We start from the raw sequence: 25,369 nt of genomic DNA, 5'->3' as shown, positions 1-25,369 counted from the left end.
GAGTTTGAGTTCGATCTTGGATGACACTATCCATCTCAAGCTCGAACTTAGTACTATTTGGTTCAGCCCAACTCATTTACATCCTATTTCACCTTTAAGTGTAGGATAATGTATTTTTTGCCATCATTTTTTAATAAAATGTAACCAAGTCGAACTACCTTGTAAACTGCTCTCGATTGATTTAAAAAAATAGTTAATTTCGTCTTAATGTTGATAGCGTTTATGATATGTGATAATATTAGCGTTCATGTTAAGAATTAATATTAAAGTTTAAGATTAACGTTAATATTAATGTATAACGATTAATATTAGGGCTTACTATAAATATTTCATTTGTGTTAGTATAAAAGATATTGTTAGCGGTTATTTAAGAATTTAGTCATTAAAATAAAATAAATAAAAGTTTGATGATCAAAATGAAATAACTCAAAAACTCTAGTGACTTATAACATCAATTACCCCGGGCATCTCCTTCCTTTAAAATTGAAGAGAGAAACTCCATTTTCTAGCTATTTCACTTCTGCCAATTTAGGGTTACACAAAAAAAATGGCTTCTTTTAGGTCATTAAAAACTACAATCTACGACAAAGAAGAGCGAAAACAGTAACTTATTTATCATTTTATTTATGTTTTTCTCTTTAATCTAATGAATTAACAGTGCTTAATAAATGTTATCTGTTATTTCACAGGCAATACCAGTCTTACATTCGAGGCCTTAACGCTTATGATCGCCACAAGAAATTCTTGAATGATTACGGTACCCTTTAGCTAAATTATTGTTTTTCTTAATTGTTTTTGAAAATTGAATATGGACGCCTTGGGCGCCATGGTCGGGTTCAAACCTTGGCTACGCACTTTCCAATAAAGTAATGGCGTGTTTAGGTTTGGGCTGTTGCCACTATAGCCCGGATTTTCCATGTATGTGAACTTGTGGGCGGTCCATATTCCGGGGTTTGACAGTGATTTTGAGCTTCGGCTCGGAAGAGCGAATCCTTGTTACGGTAAAAAATTGAATATGGACGTAAAGGAAATTAAGCAAATAACAAGTTTTTTATTTGTGGGTTCCTTTTTTTTATGTCCTAAAAAAAATGAGGATGATGAACAATCTCTTCTTCTAGGAAATAGAATGAGTCTACAGTCATCCTTATATATAAGTTTGTATGATTTGTTTATGGTGTAGTTTAATTTCTTTAAATTGGTTTAAATTTGTTGGATTGGATGAATAATTTTTGGAGGTATAATTTTGATTGTGTAGTTAGTATCTATGGGAAAGAAAAATCTACTACGAATTTGAAGTTGCCAATTAAGACAGATAAAGATACTCTAAGAGAGGGATACAGGTATATTAATTGATTTTAAAACTTTGCTCTTTCATTTTTCTGAAATCAATTATTTACAAGAGTTCAATTGTATTCAATTGAATTCTTGACATTTTGGTGTGATTTTACTTCTTTTTAAAGTGACTTCTTTTTTTCATCAAGTTGCAAATGTAATTTTTCTGAACTCAATATTTGACGGAATAGAATTCAATTGATTTTAGCTTTGCATTTTTAGATTTTCTGATTGTTATGTTAGTGGAAGACTATGGAAGGTACTGTATGGGCTATTAAATTAATAGTTGCAAGCTTTTAATATAGGAAAGCAAGTTTTTACGGGAAATTTGGAATGATGGAAATTCCTTTTATGCATTTGTCTAATTTTGTCCTTGTAATTCAAAATTTTGGCATCATATGTATTACCTCTTTAATGGTTTAAGGTTTGTACGTACTGAGGAAGATGACATGGATACATCGTGGGAGCAAAGGCTAGTGAAGCGATACTATGATAAGCTTTTTAAAGAGTATCCTTTGATATGATATCTTCTTTCATAATCTATGAACCTTTTTAACTTCACTGCTTTCTCTTTCTAAATCACATACTAAAATTTACTAGGATATAGTCTAAAAAAACTTGTTCATTTCCTTAAACTCTCTGTAGATATTGTATAGCTGACATGTCAAAGTACAAGACTGGCAAAGTATGTGGTTTTCCATTCCATAAAGTTATCGAATGTAAATTGCTTTAAAATTCGTTTCTTGAAGTAGCTATTCCCGTAATCATAGCTTGTCAAAGTAACCTTTCTTATCAACTGCTATGAATATGTTAAAGCTAATCTTTGTGCAACGCATCACTGGGGCATCATTTTCCTGTTTAGATGTAAACTGCGGTTTGATGTTCTCTCTTGTTTCTCCTTTCCCTGTCTTTTCCTGATCTGGAAAACTTGATAGCTGAACTATGTGTGATTAATAAAAGTGGCACTGACATCTATGTTACTATCAAAATTCAGAATAATGTTTGGGCATGTGTAGATTTTTATATATTGCGTCGTATTATGACATCAGTCATCTAGAACACATTATTAGAGATATTGCCTATTTGACTAGGATGAAAGGTAAGGTTTGCTTGAACACTGATAGAATAAAGGACTTTTTGAACCTCATTTAGGCTCTTTTTGTTTCCAAAAAATATTTCCCAGGAAAACATATTCTGATTATCCAGCATTTGTTGTGTCCAAGAGAATTGTTCATTAGATGTTTTTCCTAGCCATCTTTTCGGAAAAGGGAAGTCAGTTTCCAGACTTATCAATATTTATGCAAAAAAAAGTACAAACTTTTACTATTAACATTTCAACTAAAAGGGATGACATTAGGTCACCACCACTAGCATTGCCAGTCACCAATAATCGGTCGCTGATCATCAGAAAAGTTTAGGCAACACCAAACTCTCAAAAAATATGTTCTAGGTGATTTTCCGTATTGTTACCAAACAACAGAAAATAAGTTGCATTTCTAAGCAAATATTTTCTTCCAGAAACAAGTTATTTTCCGGAAACAAATGGGGCCTTACTCTTTACTTTAACACTCTTTCAACATGTTCTACTTGAGATATCAATAACTATTTGTGTTAGTCAACTCTGCTTAACTAAGTCTTCCTGATAAGTTAACAGTTCTGTTTAAAGAATTTTAATTCAGCTCCATTATGTTTGCAATAACTTCTTCTCATGTTCTCAAATTTGTCTTTAGATTGGTCTGAGATGGAGGACAGAGAAGGAAGTCATATCTGGGAAGGGTAATGCAACTCTCTTAATTGATTTTTTCAGTTACAATTGGATGAATGTTCGGTCTTTGTTTCTCTGATATGCTTTGATATGCATGCCCAACAGATAAACAGCTGGTTTGGGTGTTTTATCATCTATTGTTTAACAGTAATAAGCTTTTCTAGGTGGTGAATTCTTTTGATTGATAGTACTCAAAAGTAAAATGGTAGTTTCCGGAATATGCAGTGTCTGTAAACTGGTAACAACGTAGCAGGAATCTTGTCTACAATTGTGATAAGGCTCTGGATGCGTTTATAATGCAACATAAATCGGCAGATACATTGGCATAAATTGACAGTTACACTGGATGCTACTGGGTGTTATTTTTGTTTCTGAATTTCATATATTGTTGTATTTCATTATCAAATCTTTATTCCATCTAGTTCTTATTTTGACTCTTTTTTATAAAGAAATCATAGTTCATTATTCTTCAAAATAAAAAAAATCAAATCGTTTTTCCATCTAGCTCTTATTTTGACTCTTTTTTTATAAGAAAATCAAAGTTCATTATTCTTCAAAATAGAAAAAGTGAAGTTTATGGGTCAAATATAAAAGCAGCATGTCGGTCCTGTGTGTGCATTTTAATTGAGTGTTAATGTGATTTACAAACAGCACTTAAGAACTTTTGGGCTCTAAAATTCTCGATATGTAATTAGTGTGTACTGGGTTCTCTTCTAAACATGTGAGTTTTTTTTTAAAATAAATTATAAACATGAAAGCCCCTCCTGGGAATGAAAATGTAACCTCATTAACTACTTGTCTTCTGGCTGCTTTTCTGCATATTCTTGCTGGTGCAAAATCTATTTTGTCCTATATCTTTCGAATTTACATATTTACTTATGACTCCTTTTGGTCAGGGCAGTTCATATGTGGTAACAAACATTGTGATGACAAAGATGGCTTGGCAAGCTATGAGGTATGTATTTTTACTAGATTTGAATCATGAGTAGTTGTAGTTTTGTTGTCATTTATGATTTATGTTGTGAGCTTGTTCTTGGATGGGAATGTCTTTGACTGATTTATTTATTCTTGAGCATGTCGGTTTGGTAGTTGTGCTTGGGCATGCCACTAGGTAGCTGCAGTGCCGCATGACTTGATTTTACCAATTATTAAAGTTAATAATTAGACTTTCTAGTTGATGCAATGCAGGTGAACTTTTCTTATATTGAAGCTGGTGAAAGCAAGCAAGCCCTTGTGAAGTTAGTAACTTGTGAAAGGTTAGTTGGTAATTATGAATCTAATCTCTTATAATTTGCTCTTAATGTTGTTTTCCACCTAAATTGATGTCCGGTATCCTATATTGTTTTGACTAAACGAGGGCAGAAAGGTCCTCTGAATCTATCTTTTGAATATATAAAAAGACTTCTTCAAGTGATGCATTTATTTGTGTATTGTGCAGGCTAATTTTATTTCATTTACAAATGACGTCTCCCGTTAGGATGTCTTCCATATAGTATATGCCTTCTTAAATCTAGAAAGACCTTTTCTGCTTTATATGTCATCCATGATCTTTAGCTGGGATAGCAAGGTATCTAATGTTTGGGGAAACAGAACAGTAAGGAGGTGTGTTCCACTGACATACATACATAATTCTTGGTGATGGTTAATTTTAGAATTTCTGGAAGGTCTGTTCTTTTGCTTGGAAATTAAGAATGGAGTCGAAAGTCTTAAAAGTTAAAACTCACCATATAGTTTTATTGCTCTTTAAATGATTCAAGAATAGAATTTAATTCCATAAGAAATCATTCATTAGGTTCCTTGGGTGATTTATAAACAAAGAATTTGTTACAAAATTCAAGATTTTAGTGTTAAAAGACCAGTAGAATTTCGAAGTCTAATAGAGGTGATTAAAATCTTAGAAAATAAATATCATTAAGTTTACAAGTATACTTCAAATTCTTAGGAATTTACAATCTTAATTCTTAACCAATAAAAAGGGACCATAAGGAGAATGCCGGAATTGGATGCAAAAGGACATCTTTGTTTCTGTTTTGTGAATACTGAATTTACTTTAGGTTGGCATTTAATTTGCTTTTAAGTTGATATTCCTATATGTTCTGTTATTCTGAACAGATGTACTGAAAAGCTGAACTACAGAAACAGGAAAGAAAAGCAAGAATTAGAGAAAAGGGAAAAGGAAGAGTCTAAAAGAAAGAGGTATGAGCTAATTCTGTTTTACCAATGAAAAAACGATAATGGCTTTATTGTGCCTCAAACTACGGTTATATAGATGTTAATCAATGGTCTGTCTCAGGGAACCATCGAGCACGGATGATGATGATTCAGATGATGAACGGAGCAAAGCAAAGAGGAAAAAAGGTTTTTATACATTATCATCATTCACTTCTTTCTTTCTTTTTAATCTTAGTGATTCGATTATTTGGTAGCATGATGACATATTTGAATATCACGTTATGGTTTATGTTCCTCACTTTTTTATTGTTTTTCTTGCATGCATTTGTTTGCACTCTTATCGGAAACTTGAATTGGATGACATAAATGTTTCACTCGATTTGGGTCTAGCTATTTTCAGCTAAACATCTAAAGATGTACTACACCTTTGTCTAGTTCTCAATTTTGGTTATATTTAATTTAAAAAGGAGAGAAATGAGATGACTGTTAATTCTTTAGCATGAGATGAGGAAACTTGTTTGGGTATGGGCAAAATTCAATAATTAACTTCATCCCAAGGCAATGTTGTCATCTCTCCCACTGGAACACTATGTAGCGTGCTTATGCTTTTATGGGTTTTTATTATCAACAGGTAAAAAGGTTTCAATATCAGGAGACAATCCTAAAACGGACGATGACGACGATGATGATAACTTTGATGAATATCTGGAGGGAATGTTTCCATAACGGAGTGACTGCTTCCTTGCTGTTAGATTAATTTAGCATTCTTATTTTCGACTACGTATGTAACCAAGGAGCAATGTTGGCAAGCAATGTTGGCAACATGTTTGGTGGATTGCCAATAGAACGTAAATGAGCCGAAACTTGGAATAGATTTTGTGGAATGGCTTACTCATGCTTTTGTATATTCAGGACGCTAAGAGGAAGTATGAGACTTCAAATGTTTGACTCACTTGTTGAACTAATTATCACTACAAAAAGTAAATACACCACTTGTACTCTAACTGGGTTATATCTATATAACGGATAGAGAACGAAGCTTGTATCAAAGGTCTATAATTTGACTGTATTTTCTGTTACAATGTGTTTAAAATCCCTGGCCACAGTTAGGAATTGAACTTGAGCTTGAATGAAATGTCCAGTTTTGGATTTCATAAAATGAGGTGTTATAACAGAATATTGTAGTTAGTTTGGTTTTGGTTGAGGATTGATTTGGTTCTTTTGGTTTTGTTTTGGTTCTGGTTCCACAAAGTCTTGGTTTTTATCTGATTCTCGAGTTGAGAAAAATTATATTCATGAAGATTTTGGTTTGAACCAGAGTAGGAACCAAACCAAATATCTAGTCTTGAACAGAATTGGACCAAAACTGGAAATCCATTTGGGATATTTTTGAGATAAAATAGTAAAATAATCTCAAAAGTACAAATAGACGAGACTGATTTAAAAAACATTGTTTGACTTTTAAAAAGTGCAAAAATACACTTTCTAATTGCAACAATGGTAGTTTCAAAAAATAATTGCAACAATGGTTTCTTAAAATCAGTAAACGGAAAATCAAATCTTTCATCAAATTAGGCTAATAATAATCATCCATGGCCGATCACTAAACCGTCTAAACCCGATGAAGATGAAAATATCCCAAGTGCCATCTTTTTTAGTCAACTGACGAGAAATTGTTAGGTAGACTCAGTACACCACGTTATCCGTAAACTATACATATCACGTAATGACACGTCATTAGAATGAGGCAATCTTGTAATATTACTATTCAAATGTGTAAATAAGTAATAAGCTAATTTACAAGATTGCCATCGTTTTAATGATGTGTCATTATGTAATAAGTTTAGTCTATGTATGACGTGATAGACTGAGTCTACCTAAGAATTTCTCGTCAACTGACATTTAAAAAAAGAACAATTGGCAGCGCCACGTTATCAAAATACCTTAAAATTTTAAAAAACCCAAAATAACCCTATAATTTTTTTTTAAAAAAAATTAACCCAACCCAACTCAATCTAACCCAAACTAGCCCGCCAACCTATCCACCAACCGCCGCCACTCATCCACTGCCGGAAATTTCTCCGACTTGTTCTTTATCATGAAGAACGATTTGTTCTTCATGAGCAGACCCGTTCATGAAGAATGGATCGGTTCTTCATGAACAGACCCGTTCAATCTGTTCATGATGAACAGATCTCATAACGGATCTGTTCATGAAGTATACATTTGTTTGGGATCTGTTCTTCATGAACAGATGCATGGTGGCGACAGGCGGATTAACCGGGTGGTTTGGGTTAGATTGGGTATGTTGGGTGAATTTTTTTTAATTAAATTAAGGGGTATTTTAGGTGTTTTAACTTTTTAGAGTATTTTGCTAATGTGGCGCCGCCATTTTTTTTTAAGAATGTCAGTTGACCAAAAAATACGGCGCCAGGAGTATATTTGTCCTCATAGGATTTAGTGAGCCCCGCCATAAAGTTTTGAGGGTTTAGTAATCGTTTTTAAAAGTCACGAGGTTTAGTGACCGAAGACCAAAAGGTCAAGGTTCGTAGATGATTATTAGCCATCAGATTAATTCTCTGAAAACAGATTCTATCACTTTAATTACAAGAAATCCATTTATCATTCTTCTCTCAAATTAACTCCTTTCAAACTGATTTTATCAAAATCAATTAGAAAAAACATTACACAAGATTAGAGACAAGTTGTGGGAGAGAACGATTTAATGAGTCTTATGAGTAGTGAAAGAAATTTAATTACATCAGTTTTATAACTTTTTGGCCAACTACTGGTTTATATCATTTAAATTGTGTTTTTATGTGTGTTAGTTTAAATTAGTTCCTAAGGTTTGCGGACATGAATATCCTTATAATCCGGAGGACTTTGATAATTCAGTACAATCCTATCCCGTAGCACTAGAAATATTTTTTTATATTGGATTTCTTATTGCTTTTGCTGTGAAATCGCCGATTATACCCTTACATATATGGCTACCAGACACCCATGGAGAAGCACATTACAGTACTTGTATGCTTATAGCCGGAATCTTATTAAAAATGGGGGCGTATGGGTTGGTTCGAATCAATATGAAATTATTACCTCATGCTCATTCTATCTTTTCTCCCTGGTTGATAATAGTAGGCTTGACATAAATAATTTACGCAGCTTCAACATCTTTTGGTCAACGAAATTTAAAAAAAAAATAGCCTATTGGGGGCAAAGCAACCTCTGGTAATACACATACACCCAATTGGAGTAAAATAGAAGTAATCGGGCTCGAAAGCCCACAAGAAATTCGATCCCAGACGAGAAACTCCTCCACTTCGGGATTAACTTATAAACTCATTCCGGGCACAAACACGATAACCATGCCTGGGATAGAAGTTTAAGGACATTTTTTATACAAGAAAGAAGAAGGGTCGCGTTAACTCAGAGGACCTCTAAATTTTTTCTGATAAAAGAACATACCTACACCGCGCCCTACGCGCTCTGAATACCAAAACAGCAGAAAAGGACAACTTAGCTTATGGAATAAAAGGACACCTCATTACAGGAAACACAGATGAAGAAGAGGAAGTATATTATATAAACCACCTTATTCTTAAATCTTAAGATATTTTTTATTACCGCAATTCTTACTCTTCTTATATTATTCATCTTCTTCACCAAATACTTGAGCGTCGTCAAAGTGAGCGCCCGGTTAATCTCATCTGGTGTTCCTTCTGACCGTGTTCTCTGTTATCAGGTTTTTGACTTGTATTGGGTCAGTCCTTTGTTTTCAGTGATTTATCATATATACATGATAACAAAGATTTCTTAATGTAATTATCTAATATATCAAATTAAGGCATATGGCTAGGAACATCTTCTACATCATGTTACTATAGGCAGATTCACTTAAGGGCTTATTTGAACAAACTTACTAATTTTTTTTCGTCTTGACGACGACTTACGAAAGATGTAGATCTCTAAACAAATCCGAAAATCAAGAATTTGTTATTAGAAAAATCAGTCGTTTTCCATAGACGACGTCAAATGATGGGTCCATCTTAAGATCGTCTTGTTTTTCAGGTCGTTCCGTAATAAACTTGATATACAGGTGAATTCCGAGTTATGTCCTACAACACAAACCTCAGATAGGGTTTCATTCTTGGTTTGAAACCCAGTCTGGAGTTTAAGTGTCATATAATATAGAAAACTACTATATGAAAGAGTTAATAAACTTAACTTAATATAGTGATAGGTAGACTTGACTTATATAAAAATTTATTGATCTACCTACCTTATAAACTAGTACTGTGAAATTTTGGGATATAAAATAGACATGTGAAATTTTAAGATATTCCATCATTAACCGACCTCTAGTTTATAAATTTAAAAAAGAAAAATAATTGGATTTGAATGAATTCATTAATTTTACATTTAATTTTTTAGTTCAACGTTAATAATTTTATCTTTTAAAGAATAGGTGTTCAATTTCATGCTACTACTATATTTTATGGATCAATCATGGCTTTGTAGTTTAATTTTAGACATCTGGTAACTTTTTTTTTTAATAATTGGAATGGGGGGAGCGTTTGTGGGAGGAATCGAACCCACGACCTAACAGTTTGCTGCCTATCGCTTATACCATTTGAGCTAAAGCTCATTGGTAACAGCTGATAACTTGATTTATTTCATCTAATTACAACTTGCAAACTACAAAGAAAATTTCAAACAAATGAGATCAACCGACCCACTAAAAGACAACAATTGTTTGTTATCCTATAACCAAGTCTCACAGGTGGCTGCTACCTAGGATCGGGACAATAATGCCGTCATCTAACAGCCAAACTCGATGTTTTGAATATGAAAAAATTACAAGAATGGGCTGAATGTGGGCTTTTTTTACAAAAATGATAAGGCTTCCAAAATCTTTCATTAATGCTAATTTTTTCTTTACAATTTTGAGCTGATAATGGAGAATTATTACAATTTGTACATACTTCATCTAAGCCTAACGCGTGTCACTTTAATTGAAAAAAAGAGAGATCAATACATAAAAAACTTGTTGTTTTCTTCTCCATCTCTCACCATTTTTTTTATTGACTGCTATTGTTGGAAGCTCAAGAACTCGACCGTATTCGCACCAAAATCCAAGAACTCGATCGTACTCAGCATACGAAATTGTCTCGTTAAAACGTGGTTGTATATCGAATTTCTCTGCGTATTTCTAAGTAATCGATAAATTGTTGCTTAGTTGCGTACGTCGGAAATTCCTCCGGAAAACCCATGATTAGAAGCTTGAAGAAATTCTTGGCCATTCTCGATCAATGCCAAAAGGTGAGATGCCCAAGAGTTATAGCATGGGCTCAACTATATTGAGCGCCTGCACCGGCGGTGACTACCACGATCTAATTATGGCTGCGTCTATAAGAAGTCTGGGACATAAAAACGAGATTGATATGTTAATTACAGCAGCATAAAGAACATCAATAGAAGAAACAGTTGCCGAAGAGTATTAGTGTGGGCATGGGATTTATGGCTCAGACTGATGAAGAAAATGGCGATGAAGAAGGCCGTGCTGGTGACTCTAAAGAGGTGCTAAGGGTGATGGGTACCCTAGAAGTAGAACTGTTGCTGAAAGATCATGCCTTTTAATTATAAAAAATAAAAGACGGGGTGATTTAATTAAAAATCAAGGTTTGTTTTTTGTTGCTTTTTGGGTTAAAGTGAAAGATTTTGTTTGTAAAGGTAATTAAATTATAATTTAGTGCATTGAATAATGTTTTTTTGGTAATCCAACTCCCAATTGAAAGGAATAAGTACTCAATATGAAAGAGGCATGGACATGAACTCCTGATGATAATTGGCAGTGCACTTTTGGAGTGGCTATTTGGTGTATATGAAATTGGATTTATAATAGACAATCAGTTTGCCAAGTCTTGAATGATATTCATCAAAAGGTATCTTACATAACAAAAACTCATAATGATGGAGCTGTTAAGCAATATGTCGAGAGACAAACTCATAATTTGCCTGTTGTTGGAAAAGACCGTCTAATTTATGAGTCAAACTTAACACAAACAGAGCGTATATTTCGGTAACTGGTATCGGCAAGGCGGGTGAATTTTTTTGTGTCGTTGTCTTTAGTGGAAGGTGAAATTAAAAAAACATTTACTCTAGTTTGTGGTGTTGATGAGCAGTGAAATGTTAATTTGCAAAGTGGTATGAGGATTGTGTCATTATTCTCATTTTGTCTCTTTGGAAATTGGGTGGTCAGTTTTTTTTTTGTCGTTAGTCATGAAACCACTAAAATTTAAAAACACTGAATTTGTATTATGATTATTAGAGTTGTATATAATTCGTATAATTTAATAGAATATAATTCAATTTATTGTTTTTTATAAGAATGGCAGTGCATTTCTTAGAAAATATGATAGCAGTATGTATGAATGATGTGTTATTTATGTATTTAAAATGTATCATCTATTTATATATTTATTTTTTTTATACATTATGTGATATAGATTAGTATATTATTAGTTGTTAATTTCTATTATTTGTTTTTTTGTTTGTACTTTATGATTTCAACAATGTCTTTACTGAATAGTTTAGTACACTGTTTTACTTTTTTTAGAAAATGTATCTAAATTTTCTTTAAAATGTATTCAATTTGTTTCTAAAATTTATTTTTTATCTGTATGTAAATTATAAATATTTATATTATATATATATGATTTATTATCTCAGAGTTTATTTTTTTTATGTTTATGTTTATTTTATATACATATATGTGCTATTTTATATGTACTTGAGATGTATTATTTATGTAATTGAGATGTAAATATATCGTTTTTTATATTGTTACTTTAAATAATTATAAAATTACGTATCAAATGTGTTACATAGATGTATCTGAGATATATTTTTTCAATAAGTTTCATTAATAGTATACGACTATCTTCGAGATACATCTTTAATATATAGAAGATACATATATTATACATATCGGATACCTGTCAGAAACATCTCAAATACATTTATTTTTAAATATATATTAATTTATCAAACGTGTTTGATATGCTTCTTAGATGTATTTATTAGGTAATTTTAATATATAATTTATACATGATAATTATATCCTTGATATGCGTATTCTCGTCAATGGTGGTACCTCAATGCCTTTGAGATACATTTTCGATACATCTCCTATACAATTTCGCTACATCATCAATACATATCAGAAACAGTTCAAAGAATATTTAAATATATATTATATAAACATATATGTCTTTTAGATGTATTTTTAGATACATCTTTCATATATAATGAAACATGATAAATATATCCTTAACACGTATCATTGATAAATAATTTCAACAATTTACAGAGCATATGACATATTTTTTATTTTAATATATGTTGTAGATAAATTTCAACTACTCGTAAGTTATATATTCAATGCGTTAAATATATAACTCAAACACAAATACTATACATACTTGACACAAATTTTGTTTATATCATAAATAGTTTAGACGTATATTTTTTATTTTAATATATGTATTATGTGTGTATTTTGAGATATAGTATTATCGGTAGATCTCTGGTAAATAAAGATAGATTTCTGATACATCGTGAATGGTAGTGGTTATAATTTATTAATGAAAATAGTCGTGAAGTAAAATGTGCCCGTTTGAATAGTTTTTGAGATACATAAATAATACATATTAATAATATAGTTTAGACACATAAATAATATATATTAATAATATAAAGTATTTTTATCGATGACGATAAATTTGATGAAGGAGATAAATTTTGCTGTTAGTTCTTTTTTTTTATATCACATGTATATAAAGATGTTTATATTGATAAAAGTTGAGTTAAAAAGATCATAACTTATTATTTTTATTCTTCAATTTATAGTGAATAGTAACATATCAAAGTGTTATTGATGTTATTTGATGCGTGAATCTTAATTAAAGCACGTGATACATATATATTTTAATTCAAAATATATTATACATACACCTTACAGACACATAAATAATATATATTAATAATATATTTAGTTATTTATTTATTTATTCTTGTTTTAGAAAAATGAAAAAATAACAATCAGATATGTCCTTAATACATATCTGATACATAACATATACATATATGATACATGTTTGAATAGTTTGACAAACTGACGCGTGACTGGTGCACAGTTATGACGCGCGTGTCAGACGCATGTCAGACGCGTTTTTGACCTATCCAAACGCGTTTTTGACCGTTTTTTATTTGTTTTGTGTGTGCCATGTGTTGCATTCTCATTAGGAAGGTATTACATATAAAGTTTCAATTTTTTGAGGTGCTCATGTAATATTTCAGAAAATTTAGCATTATTGTTATTTTCTTCCTCTTTTTGTATAGTTTTCTTATTTTCTCTTTGAATAATCATTGATATAAAACAAAATGGGCGTGGACTCGTGTTTTATTTAGGGCTGGCAATTTCATACACGACCCATTAACACGACACGAAGTTAAACGGGTTCAGATTAATATTATATGGATTTAGGTCATAAACGGGTCAATCCGTTTATGACACGGTTAAATAGGTTAAACCCGGCTAACCCGTTTAAGACAGGTTAAGACAGTTAAATTTATTATTAATTATAATAATTAATTAAATTATTATATGTTACCAAATGTACTCATAATGCATATTATTTATTAATTGTTATTTGTTTTATTGAGATTTATGATTATTTTAGAGTTTTTTTGCTTAATTATACTCATTTAAATAGGTTAAATGCGTCATTAATAAACGTGTTAAACAGGCCAAACATGTGATCTGTTATGGCCTGTTTTGATAAACGGGTTAAACAGTTCAACGCGTGTTAACCCGTTTAGTAAACGTGTCGGCTTTGGGTTTGACATTTTGACACGATTAGTTAAACGGGTCAGGTTCGGGTTGAGGGAAATTATCTATTTTTAAATGGGTACACGTCACGTTTATGACACGATGACACGAATTGCCAACTCTAGTTTTATTCCTTTTAATATAGATGAATTAATAAGCTAGTCATATATCCGTGTAGTAGTGCGATAGCCTGATAATGTTATTTATTTCATTTTTTATATATAATTTAATTTCAATTTAATGAAATTTAAAAATAATATTAATTAATTTGGTAACAATCAATAGTTATATTCACTAAGGCAAAAAAAAAGTTCTATTCATAAATTTTTTTTATCAATAGTTCTAAATATAAAAAAATTCAAAATTAAAAATTCAAAAAAATTCAAAAATTGTGGGTACTTGAATATAAATAAATTATAATCGTATTTTTAAAAATAATAAATTTATAATAAGTATATTAATATAAAAATATTTAGACAAATAAAAAGTTGATAGTAAATACCAATTTTTATAAATAAATAAAATTAAATAAATAGTATATATAAATTGAAAAATAATAAAAATGATTAATCAATAACAAATTTTATAATAAAAATCAAATAATAATTTATATAAATTTAAAACTCATAAAAGTGGTAAATAAATAATTTATAAATATTAAAATAAATGAAAATGTTCTAGTAATAATAATATTAGAATAAAAAAGCTAAGAAAATACAACTTTAATAAATAATTTATTTAAGTTTAAATGAGAGATGCTATATGTAGTTTATTGAAATTAAAAGTTACAAGAATTATCTATTAGCCATAATTTTTAGTATAAAAAATAGATAAATAGGTGAATTATTTCAACTTGAACATTTATGAAAATTCATGAGAGATATTATATATAATTTATTTAAATTATAATTTTAAAATCCTTCATTTCTCAATTATGACTTCAGCGACTCCGCTACGTATTTTGAGCTAAGCAATTTCTTCCCAATATCCTTGTATCTTCCATCTTCGTAGGAAGATTTGTTAATTTATCAAATCTCTGTTTCATATGGCGACAACAGAAGAAAGGCACCTAACATTTGAAAATCTGAGAAAACCTTATGTATTTCTTCTTCCATGAACTGATCCAGTGGGCACATGAATATCATTGCCATATATGGTCATGAATATGCATGGTTGTTTATTATGTGGGAATATCTAGTGGCTCAAGTTTTTTCTTTGGCTTACATATTAAACAATAGTCTTACTTCTGCTTTTAAGAAACATTTTATGTCATACTTGATCCGGTGTTTTAATCTCTACATATGCACCTGTATTTTGAAGCTTTGATAGTAATGCTTGTGTTTCCTTTCTAGACCAGATGGAATAACGGACAAGAACATAATCTTAAACATCAACACCTGTCACTGGAACTTGTTGGTCACTCAATTGTAATTCCTCTCCCTCTCTCTCATGTTTTCGCATGTTTGCATAATGTACACTCACATACCAACATGATGTACCCATGTTTGTGCACATATATTATTGCAATTACCACACATCTCTGGCAAGCATTTGGCTTGTTTATTTCTTCACCTATGTTTGATTATCAGCTTTCTTATTTTACAGGTTTTGACTTCATATCCATATTCAGATGCACAATTTAGTGGGATGTTACCTTATACTCCACAAGCTATGGTATGTGGCTACATGTTCATATGTTTCAGTGAGTAAGACACAACTTTTAGATAATTTTATTTGAATCCAGATAACTTGAAACCTTGCTCTTTAAGGCATGAACCCTCCCGGTATTACTCTTGTGATCTATTCTTAACTGAAGTGGAGGTTTCTTTTTTGGAAACCTAGTCTTATCCGGTTAATGATTTTTATGTATTTTCCTGTTCATCTAGAATGGAATCAAACGTTATTGCATGTGTAAACATGATGTCAACTTGACTTTCTGTTAGACCATTTTTCACCTGCAATTGGATGGTCAAATATTTGCAGTTATAGTTGGTGGAAAGAAATTTTTAGATAATAAACTGCCATGACTGCAAATATGAATACTCATTTTCTGCTGTCTGAAAGTCTTCATTAATGCAGGTCAAAGTCTGTTATGATTGTTCAACTGAAAGCTGTTGAACTATGTAAGTTCTGATCATTTATGTGTGATGCTAGGTTCCTCAGCTATATGAGATCAGTCATGCCAGAATGCCTTTGCCCCTTCAAATGGAAGAGGAACCTGTTTATGTGAATGCAAAACAGTTTCATGGTATAATAAGACGAAGGCAGGCGCGTGCTAAGGCAGAGCTTGAAAAGAAAGCGATTAAAGTTAGAAAGGTATGATCCATATTCTGTGCATGTAAACACGTATTAAAAAAAGGTCATTAAACTATATTCCTTTTTGTAATTTTGGCTTTCCACGTAAGCAAAAATGTTATATTTTTACGTCGTTTTATACGGGTGAACCCTTTTATAATGAAAGGTATAGTTCAGTGACCATTTTGTAAGAAAATTGACTTTAGTGACCTTTTTGAGATTTCCTGAGACTTGAGTGACCCAGGGAGTTTAATATCCGTTTAGGTAACTATCTGTCGGTGAGAGTTTGAGAAATTGCGAATTCATGTGAACTTTATCATACTCTATCACCAAGTTGAGACTAGTTTTGAGGTTGTGATTCTAAAACCAATGCTTAAATGATGTTCGAGTACCTGAAAAATCTTTGTTATTTATCACAGCCATACCTTCATGAGTCTCGACACCAACATGCTATGAAAAGATCAAGGGGCTGTGGAGGCCGATTTCTGAGTTCTAAGAAACTTGGAAAGATGTCATTGAATCCTGCGTCTAAATATGATGTCAGTTCATACACTAACCTTTCAACACAATTAATCAGCCATCTCACCAGGTTCGAAGTGGTTGCAAAAAAGATAGTACTCGAGATTCAGATTCCTCCATTGGTTGGCAAGAAGGAAATGGATTGAATTATCAAGACACACAATCACATTCTTCTTCAAATGTAAATGGCAGTTGCCATGGCCTGTCATCAATTTATCATCTATCGAGTGTTGACGGGGAAAGAGGCTTCTTCGGTCAGCAGAAGGAAACTGCACATAGGAAGGGCATCTCAAGTGAGGGCCTCCCGAATAATCGAGTTTCACCTTTAAGTTGTAAGGCTCCTTCCATTACTTGTTTGATTGCTTAGATATAATTTTTATCTCTCATGGAAGATCTTTTTCTCCGTTACTTTACATGAATATGCAGACACGTTTTGCAATATCTAGCCTGAGTGGTTAAGGCGTCTCTAAGTGTATCGAGAGGTTGTGGGTTCGAACCACGCCTCGGTAACTAACAACTAACATGAGACTCTAAAGAGTCGATTTCCACCTTTGATAAAAAAAAAACTGGGGATCTGAAATCTTATATGTGTAGTGTTTCCTTGGGCAATTCATTCTTGGCTTTGGTTACTGAAGCATTTACCGAGGCGAGGGAAGAATTATGGTGATGGTCTTCATTTCCTCACCTGGTTTGTAAAAATGGTGAAAAACATTTGCACCTACGGAATAGGAAATAGATGCGGATTTCGTAAGAAATAAATGGGGTTTACATCGACACTATGTGAAAATATTTTGGTTCGAGACAAAAGATGTTTATTAATACTGCTGTATTATAGCATGTTAACAATGTTAAAGATTGTGATTATGTTTTGTATTCGTCTCCATATGCTTGGTTAACCTGGAGTACTCATGTTGTTGTGCAGCAATAGAACAGAAGTTTTTGGTTTTGCAGGAGTTTAACTCTTCTTGAAGTAGTATATGAAGAATGAAAATGCCATATAACCTTGTAGTTGTAGAGCTTCCTTGGAGATTTTTATCTGGCAATCAAATTTTATTGTTGATAAATAATCTCATTCTATATATATGAGTTTCTAATTTAAAAAATATATTTTCATGGGTTATCAGTTTATATTAATTAATTACTATTTTTTTATTTTTTAAATATATATAAGAATTATTATTAGTGGAATTTTACATGAGTTTTAATTTATATGATTTTTTAGTTTGGTTTGAGCAGTTTTAATTTTTGATTTGTATAATTGTTTTTTTTTAATTTAATTATAATTTTTATTATTATTAGTGTTGTTTTTTTGATAATTAGAAAGAGGGGACGTTTGTGGGAGAAATTGAATTCATGACCTAACAGTTTGTTCCTTAGTGTTTATATTATTTGAGCTATATTTCATTGGTATTATTAGTTTTATATTAAAAAGTTAGTAATAAATAATTAATAAAAATTATATAATTTATAGATTATTGATATTAATATGATTTTTTCAACTGAATAATTCTAATTTTTTTTAAAAAACAATGATTAAGTTAATTAATACAATTTAATACTAAAATTAATAAAATTTATAAAAAAATGTAATATGATTAATAATTAATTAATTAAAAATAAATTAGATAAATAAAGTAAATACTAATACTGCTTTTGCTTGAAGTCGGAAAAGCGAAAAAAACGACGCCGTATAACGCCTTGTATTTTGACCCACTGTCTATAAATTAGAACCCTTTACCCTACAGACGCCCTTAATGTTCTTATCTCTCCGCCGTTTCTTCTGTTTTGAATGATTTCTTTTATTTCTGTTTAAAATATTGAAAAGATTTTGAATGAAGTTTGAATATCCCAGTGACGAGAATTGCAGTGATGGTTTAATGACCAAACAATCCACGCCATTTCGACATTTTTACAGTTACCAGCACTCTCTTCTTCTTCTTCTTCTTCTTCTTGTTTGTAAAAATGGTGCTCCCTGTTCTGCACATGCAGTCAGGTCGAGGAACCATGACACATTTTTAATTAGGGTTTCACGAACCCGGTCGAAATCGGCGAATTCCGAGGGATTCTCTTTCATTTTCATCTTTACTTTAAAAAAAAAAACTGCGTTTGCTTAAGATGTATTCATGCAATTTGAAAGCCAAAACAAGGTCAAATGTCAGATCTAAAATGTCTTTTTATAATTTGTTTAAGTTGGAATGTTAGATCTAAACTTTGTAAGAAAATATGTTGGTTTTTGTTATTTTCTGTTTCTTGTGCTTACTTTTTGTTGCTTGCTGTTGTTTTTATGTATATCTTGATTGTATTCTAGGCATAATTGTTTCATCACTAGTTTTTTTGCTTTACTTTTATAGTCAGTGCGGATAAAATCAATGCCACTGTAGTAATGTTTTTGTTAAGAAACATTCGCATGCTTTAATCTGTTTCTTTTAATTTCATAGATTATTGCACTGTTGCTGGAATTGGGAAGACACTTTTTTTTATTAAACCTTTCCTGTTTGTCATGGCTTGATTGAATTTCTTTTGGTTTATCTTGTGTTAAATTATAACTGATGTTTTGGTTGCCTTGCGTTTTTTCGACTAAGTAAGAATAGGCGCTTCTTTCAAGCAAAATTTCTTTTTCTGGAATTGTCTTATAAATTTGGTTTTTCGGACATGGAACTTCGTTTTAACAGACAACTTTAAAGTAGCACCGTTTTCATACATCTGTGTGTTTTCGATAGTGAAGTTGTAGATATCGTAGGTCAATCATTTGTCACAATGTTTTGACTGCTTGAATGGGGATTAAAGAATGCTTAATGCTGTTAAAGGCATTATCCCTCTGAGCTATGAAAGAAATTTGTCTATGCAGTTTTCAGTTTTTTGTTTATAGTCTTCATCATTGTTATTATTTTTGGTTACCGTGATGGAGTAAATTTGAGAAATTTTAAGGTATTTGATAAAGAAGTGCCCATGAATTTCTCTCATTGCCTTTGTTAGTTCTATTTTAATCTTGCTTGTTTTGTGGTGCTTTTGCTATATATTATTAATAGAGATCATTGTATTAATTTTAATATCCCGGTGATGATAAATTTGGTAATCGGAAAATGTACATGAACCACATTCATTATTATTATTATTATTACTACTACTACTATTGTTGTTGTTTTAAGAAAATGGATGCTCCCTTTTCTGCACAGGCAAAGAGGTTGAGGGACCATTTTTAAACAGACTTCATGTACCATGTTGAAGTTGGCGAAATTCTGAGGGATATCTTTTATCTTGTCCATTTCTAATTAGACTTGTTGTCTTTTAAATCTTCTTTTGAAGAATTAAACATGTGTTGAAATTTAGTGAATGTATTCCGCTTCAAATGTTTTTTTAAAGTTTTTGAACTTGCATATGTTTTTCGATTGGTCCGTATCCATATATGCAGTTTTAATCTGCACTTTATGCCATGTAATATGGGTAATGTTTGGAAATTCGGAATGCGAATGGTGGTGTATTTTATACTCTAGTTGATGAGATGTGGATTGTATTAGGATATAGTATTAGGATATATGTATGCATTTTCTGCTAAGTTCTTTCTCTCTTTATTTTGTTGTACTCTAATTTGCCAAATGATTCCCTACTTGAAATAAATATCATCAGGTACGAATATCTTGTCCTCTCTTGTTGTGTGATTCATCTAGCTTATTGTAACTATGTATGTGTTTTCAGAATTTTAAGGATTTGAGAACAGCGACAATCAACTTTATTTTTGTTCCCTGCTGCAGTAATCTAAAAAATGGATGCCCCCTTTATGTGAAATGCAGTAATCTAAAAAATGTACATGCGAAAAGATTATAATCATTGCTGCTGTTATTATTAAAAAAATGGATGCAGGGAGGTTGAGGAATCATTAAATTTTATGTATGAGGTTGAATGTCGCGAAATTCAGAGGGATATCTTCTTTCTCAAGTAGATTCAGTGTGATTTTTAATGAAAAGTTCTGCTCTAAGCCTGATTTTGTTATTATAAGTAGGATTTTTGAGACACTATGTTTTGTTTTGGTATAAACTTATATTTGTTTGAAGTTTGAAGTTTTTGAGTAGGAAAAAGATTGACTGTTCAAATTTAAGAGGAGCTTTGATTTTCTTGAAGAGTGTAAACTCTCGGAAGCCATAATTTTCATGGCCTAAATGAGCTCCTCTCTTTATTTCTTCTGCAATGTTTCTTATCTTATGCTTTTTGGATGAAGATGCAATTTTGAATACAGGGCGATGGGAATTTTATTAGTTGAAAAATTTACATGAAAATGTATTCATTGGTGTTGGTGTTGCACTCTTGTTTTTGTAAAATAATGGGTGGTCGCTAATTAATAATATATTTGTGTTTTGTAGAAATTTGTGAAGATCTAATATTTTGAACCCTGGTTCTAAACTCAAAACTCTAAACTTTAATGTTAAATTCTAATCCATAAATTCTTATCCTAAACTCTAACATTAACCTGAATCCTAAGCTTTAAATTTTAATCTATTTTCATTTGAGGATTAGGATTAGAGTTAAATATTAAGATTTAGGCTTAGGATTATTGTTATAGTTAATTATTATATTTAAGGTATTAGAATTAACAATTAAGGTTTAGGATTAGAGTTTATGGATTAATGTTTATAATTACAACCTAAAGAGAGGGACTAAGGGCCAAGAATTTGAATGAGGGTTAGGTTTTAGGTTTATGGATATGGTTTAGAGTTTAAGATAAGAGTTAGAATTAGTGTTAGGATTACTAGGGTTGGGTTTATAATAAGAAGATATTGGCTAGAATTTTCGGTCGGTGGTAGTATATTTTTGATATAAGGATGAGAGTTTAGAGTTATATAGCTTATTGGTTATAAATTTTGAGAGTTTAGAGTTATATAGCTTATTGATTATAAATTTAGGGTTAAGATTTACCTATTTAGGATTAGAACTTTAGGGTTTGGTATATTTAGGGTTTAATGTTTAGATCTCAATATATTAGGTTTATTATAAGAGTTAAGATTAGAATTTTAGGATTAATGAGATTAGTATATTTAGGGTTGATGTTTAGAATTCTTTATATTTAGGGATAGGGTTACGAATATAACTAGAATTTTAGTGTTTAGCGTAAGATTAAGGTTTTGGGTTTAAGATATTAGGATGATGGTTATATATTTAGGTCAAGGGTTAGGATTAGAGTTTACTAGTATTAGAGTTTATGTATAAGGGGAGATTTTAAGGTTTACCTTATTGTTTATTATGGACTAGGATTAGAGTTTAAGGGTTTGGAATAAAGTTTAAAGTTAGGATTACGATATGAAATGTTTAGAGTCTACAATTTAGAGTTAGAGTTAAGGTTTATTTTCAGAATTAGAGTTAGGGTAGGATTTTATCATTAAAATTAGGGTTTAAGGTTTATGTTTAGGATCATGATTTAGTGTTTAGGGTTAAATTTTTTAAATTTAATATATTTTAAGGTTAGATTATGGTTTTTGGATCAGGATTTAGGGTATTAGAATTAGGGTCTAGGATCGGTTGAGATTATGATTTCACATATTTAGATTAGGATTAGGATTAGGTTTTAAGGTCAATGAATTAGAGTTAGGATTCTAACATTTTGGGTTAGAATTAGGGTTAAGGTTTATGAATTAAGTTTTTTGAATTAGGGTTAAGGTTTAGGGTTTAATAGATTTAGGGTGAGGGTAAGGTTATTAATAAAGTGTATGGACAAGGAGGTGTTAGGGTTAGAAAAATGGATTAGGATTCAATAATTTTGGGTTAGAATTATGGTTGGAATATAGGATTAGGGTTTATATAATTATGCAAATGGTGAGAGGTACTAGAATTAGGACTAGGGTTATGATTTATGGTTAAGATTTATGTTATTTTAAATTAGGGCTTGTACGATTTTTGGATTAGAATTAGTGTTTTAGTACATTTTGGTTTTGGATTTATAGTTTTGGATTTAAGATTAATATCAAGATTTAGGGTGATTATGTTTTGTTTGATTATTTTTCGGGTTTGGATTTAGGCTTAAACGATTTTAGGGTTATGTAGCATACAGGTAAGGGTTGAGTATATTCTAGTAATTTTTCTAAGAAACAGTCGTTCCTTTTGTGTTGAGCGTTTTAGAGGTCATATTTCAAATTACATATGTAAAAATAAAAACATTAAACTCATTAAGAGTTAATGAGTTTTTGTTTGATTTTGTAAGTTTCTTCTTGGATTTATAATTGGAGTAGGAGATGCTTATCTTTAACTTCTCGGTAGAGTAGGGATGGCAATGGGGAGGAGATTCCCCGTTCCCAGTGGGGATCCGCCTTAATAGGGCGGGGAATCCCTATCAATTACCCTCATGGGTGCAGGGATGGGGGAAAATCATTCTCCAACCACAGAGATGGGGCGGGGATGAGGAGTATAGTCCCCTCCCCATGGAGATCCCCATCCCCAAGGGGATTCGATTTATATTTATGTATATTTATATTATACTAGTTTCGCATTACGTGCTATGCACGTGTCTCGTAACGTAACTCGTAACGGAACTCATCAATGAATATATTAGTAAATTTAGTATAATTATATCAATTTTTTATTTATAATAAATTAGTTAATAATTTTTGTAAAAGTAAATATAATATATTCGGTTATAAATTTTTTTTCCATACTGAATTTATTCTTTTTTAGTTTTATAATGATCATAATTAAATAATTAACTTAATTTTATTAATTTCCATCTTTAAAAATAATAAGATAGAAATTTAAATAATAATATATTGACCAAATACAGTATTTTAATTTTTAATTTTGTAGTTCAATCAAACTAAAAGATAGTTATTCCTACTAATTTGGAGACAATTTAGCTAACTATTCTAATTAGAATTTTAATTATAATAGTGATTAATTAAATAATTAATTAGTTAATGACTATAAAATCTTTATTTAGTAGTAAACTGAAAAGGATTATTCAGTAAATTTGCCTGTCCCCCCATCCGTGCTTTTATATATAGTATAGATTATAAGTTTTAGTATGTTATTTATAATTTTAAATAATTTAACATAATTTTTTTTATTAGTTTCTATTTAGTTATAAATATATAATATTATAAAAAGTAGTATTTTCTATAATGATTTTTTTTCAAATATCTTATGAAAATAATAAAATTATTTATAAATTATATTTAATTGTACGGGGAACGGGGATTCCCATGGGGATGGAGAATCCAATGGATGATTTTATCCCCATTAATTAAATGGGGACAGGGATGGAGATTCTCCATAGACATGGGGATGGGGAGGGATGGCTTTCCCGTCCCCACCCCATTGCCATCCCTAGTAGAGGAGGAATTTTTTTTTTATTTTTTTATTAAATTTATAAAATTAATTATTATTATTGACATTTTTAAAGTTAAAGTACCTCTTTTTTTTTAAAAAAAAGGTCCTTGTTTAGGATAAAAATGAAACATAAAAATCTATAATAGAGTGTAAATGAACTTTTTTTTAGGTTAGGATATAAATGTAAAAAAATTTAACATGGCTGATTTTTAAATAATTAAACCAAAATAAAATTTCTTAGACAATAACATTTATCATGTCAAATAAATATATGTATCAAGATTTTTAAAACAGAAATGATTATTTATAACTACAATTACAGTTTATCATGCAATTAAAGCCATTTATTTTAATTTTTTTTATAGAACATACTTAGGGTTAGGATATTATTAGGTTGGAGTTAAGTATATTTAGAGTAATGGTTAAGAAGATTTTAGAGTTTATGAATGAACAAAGGATCACTTTACCCCCTCAACTTGGCACAAAGTATCAAAAATGTCTAAATTGAGAAAAAAGGATCACTTTTACCCTGAACATGACAAAATCGTATCAAAAACACCCCTCCCCACTCTCACCCCGGAGAGTGAGACACACTCTCCGGTTTTTGTGATGGTTTTCTTTAACCTAAGTGGTTTTTAATGACAAAAAGTTTAAAATGATCCTAATTCTTTTTTAAAAATTTAAATTAATATCTAATAATTAAAAAAAAACAATCTAACCCTTTTATTTAATATTTGATATAATAAATTAACCCCTAAATTTTATATATATAACAAATTAACTCCCAAATTAAATTTTTAACAAACAAAAATAACCCCCTATAATTTATATGTTTTGCCAAAAAATTATTTTTTTTTTCAAAAAAAATTCGATCTCAGGCGAGGCTCCTCCTCGCCTGAGAAGAGGGAGTCGCTGCTCCGGTTAGGAGCAGCAGCTCCCCGGTGAAGAGCAAATGCTCCTCACAAAAACGAGGAGCGATCTGCTCCTCGTTTTTGTGAGGAGCATCTGCTCCTCACTCTCAAGAACAGCAGATCTGCTGTTCTTGAACTCAAGAACAGATCTGCTGTTCTTGAGTTCAAGAACAG

The 25,369-nt window shown here is 30.9% G+C and overlaps 1 protein-coding gene and 1 pseudogene across 4 annotated transcripts; both read left to right on the top strand.

Annotated features, from left to right (window-relative positions):
- The first annotated feature begins 496 nt into the window (after positions 1–496).
- Positions 497–6,480, top strand: LOC126661010 (uncharacterized). 4 transcript variants are annotated; one of them, XM_056103998.1, is made up of 11 exons: positions 497–603; positions 690–757; positions 1,256–1,340; positions 1,757–1,840; positions 1,978–2,017; positions 3,063–3,108; positions 3,994–4,052; positions 4,286–4,353; positions 5,240–5,293; positions 5,391–5,455; positions 5,901–6,480. In XM_056103998.1, exons 1-11 carry the CDS (start codon positions 548–550, stop codon positions 5,993–5,995), a joined length of 720 nt encoding a protein of 239 aa, XP_055959973.1. In that variant the 5' UTR covers positions 497–547; the 3' UTR covers positions 5,996–6,480. The 4 variants fall into 4 exon arrangements, with proteins under 4 accessions (XP_055959973.1, XP_050210717.1, XP_055959975.1 ...); XM_050354760.2 differs by having other exon boundaries at positions 5,210–5,293; XM_056104000.1 differs by lacking the exon at positions 5,901–6,480 and having other exon boundaries at positions 5,367–5,457.
- A 4,300-nt stretch (positions 6,481–10,780) lies between these two features.
- On the top strand, positions 10,781–17,935 carry LOC126661600 (uncharacterized; annotated as a pseudogene).
- The last annotated feature ends 7,434 nt before the right edge of the window (positions 17,936–25,369 follow it).

Source organism: Mercurialis annua, linkage group LG8, assembly GCF_937616625.2.
Source record: "Mercurialis annua linkage group LG8, ddMerAnnu1.2, whole genome shotgun sequence".
Classification (NCBI taxonomy): domain Eukaryota; kingdom Viridiplantae; phylum Streptophyta; class Magnoliopsida; order Malpighiales; family Euphorbiaceae; genus Mercurialis; species Mercurialis annua.
This window is presented reverse-complemented; position numbering and strand designations above follow the sequence as displayed.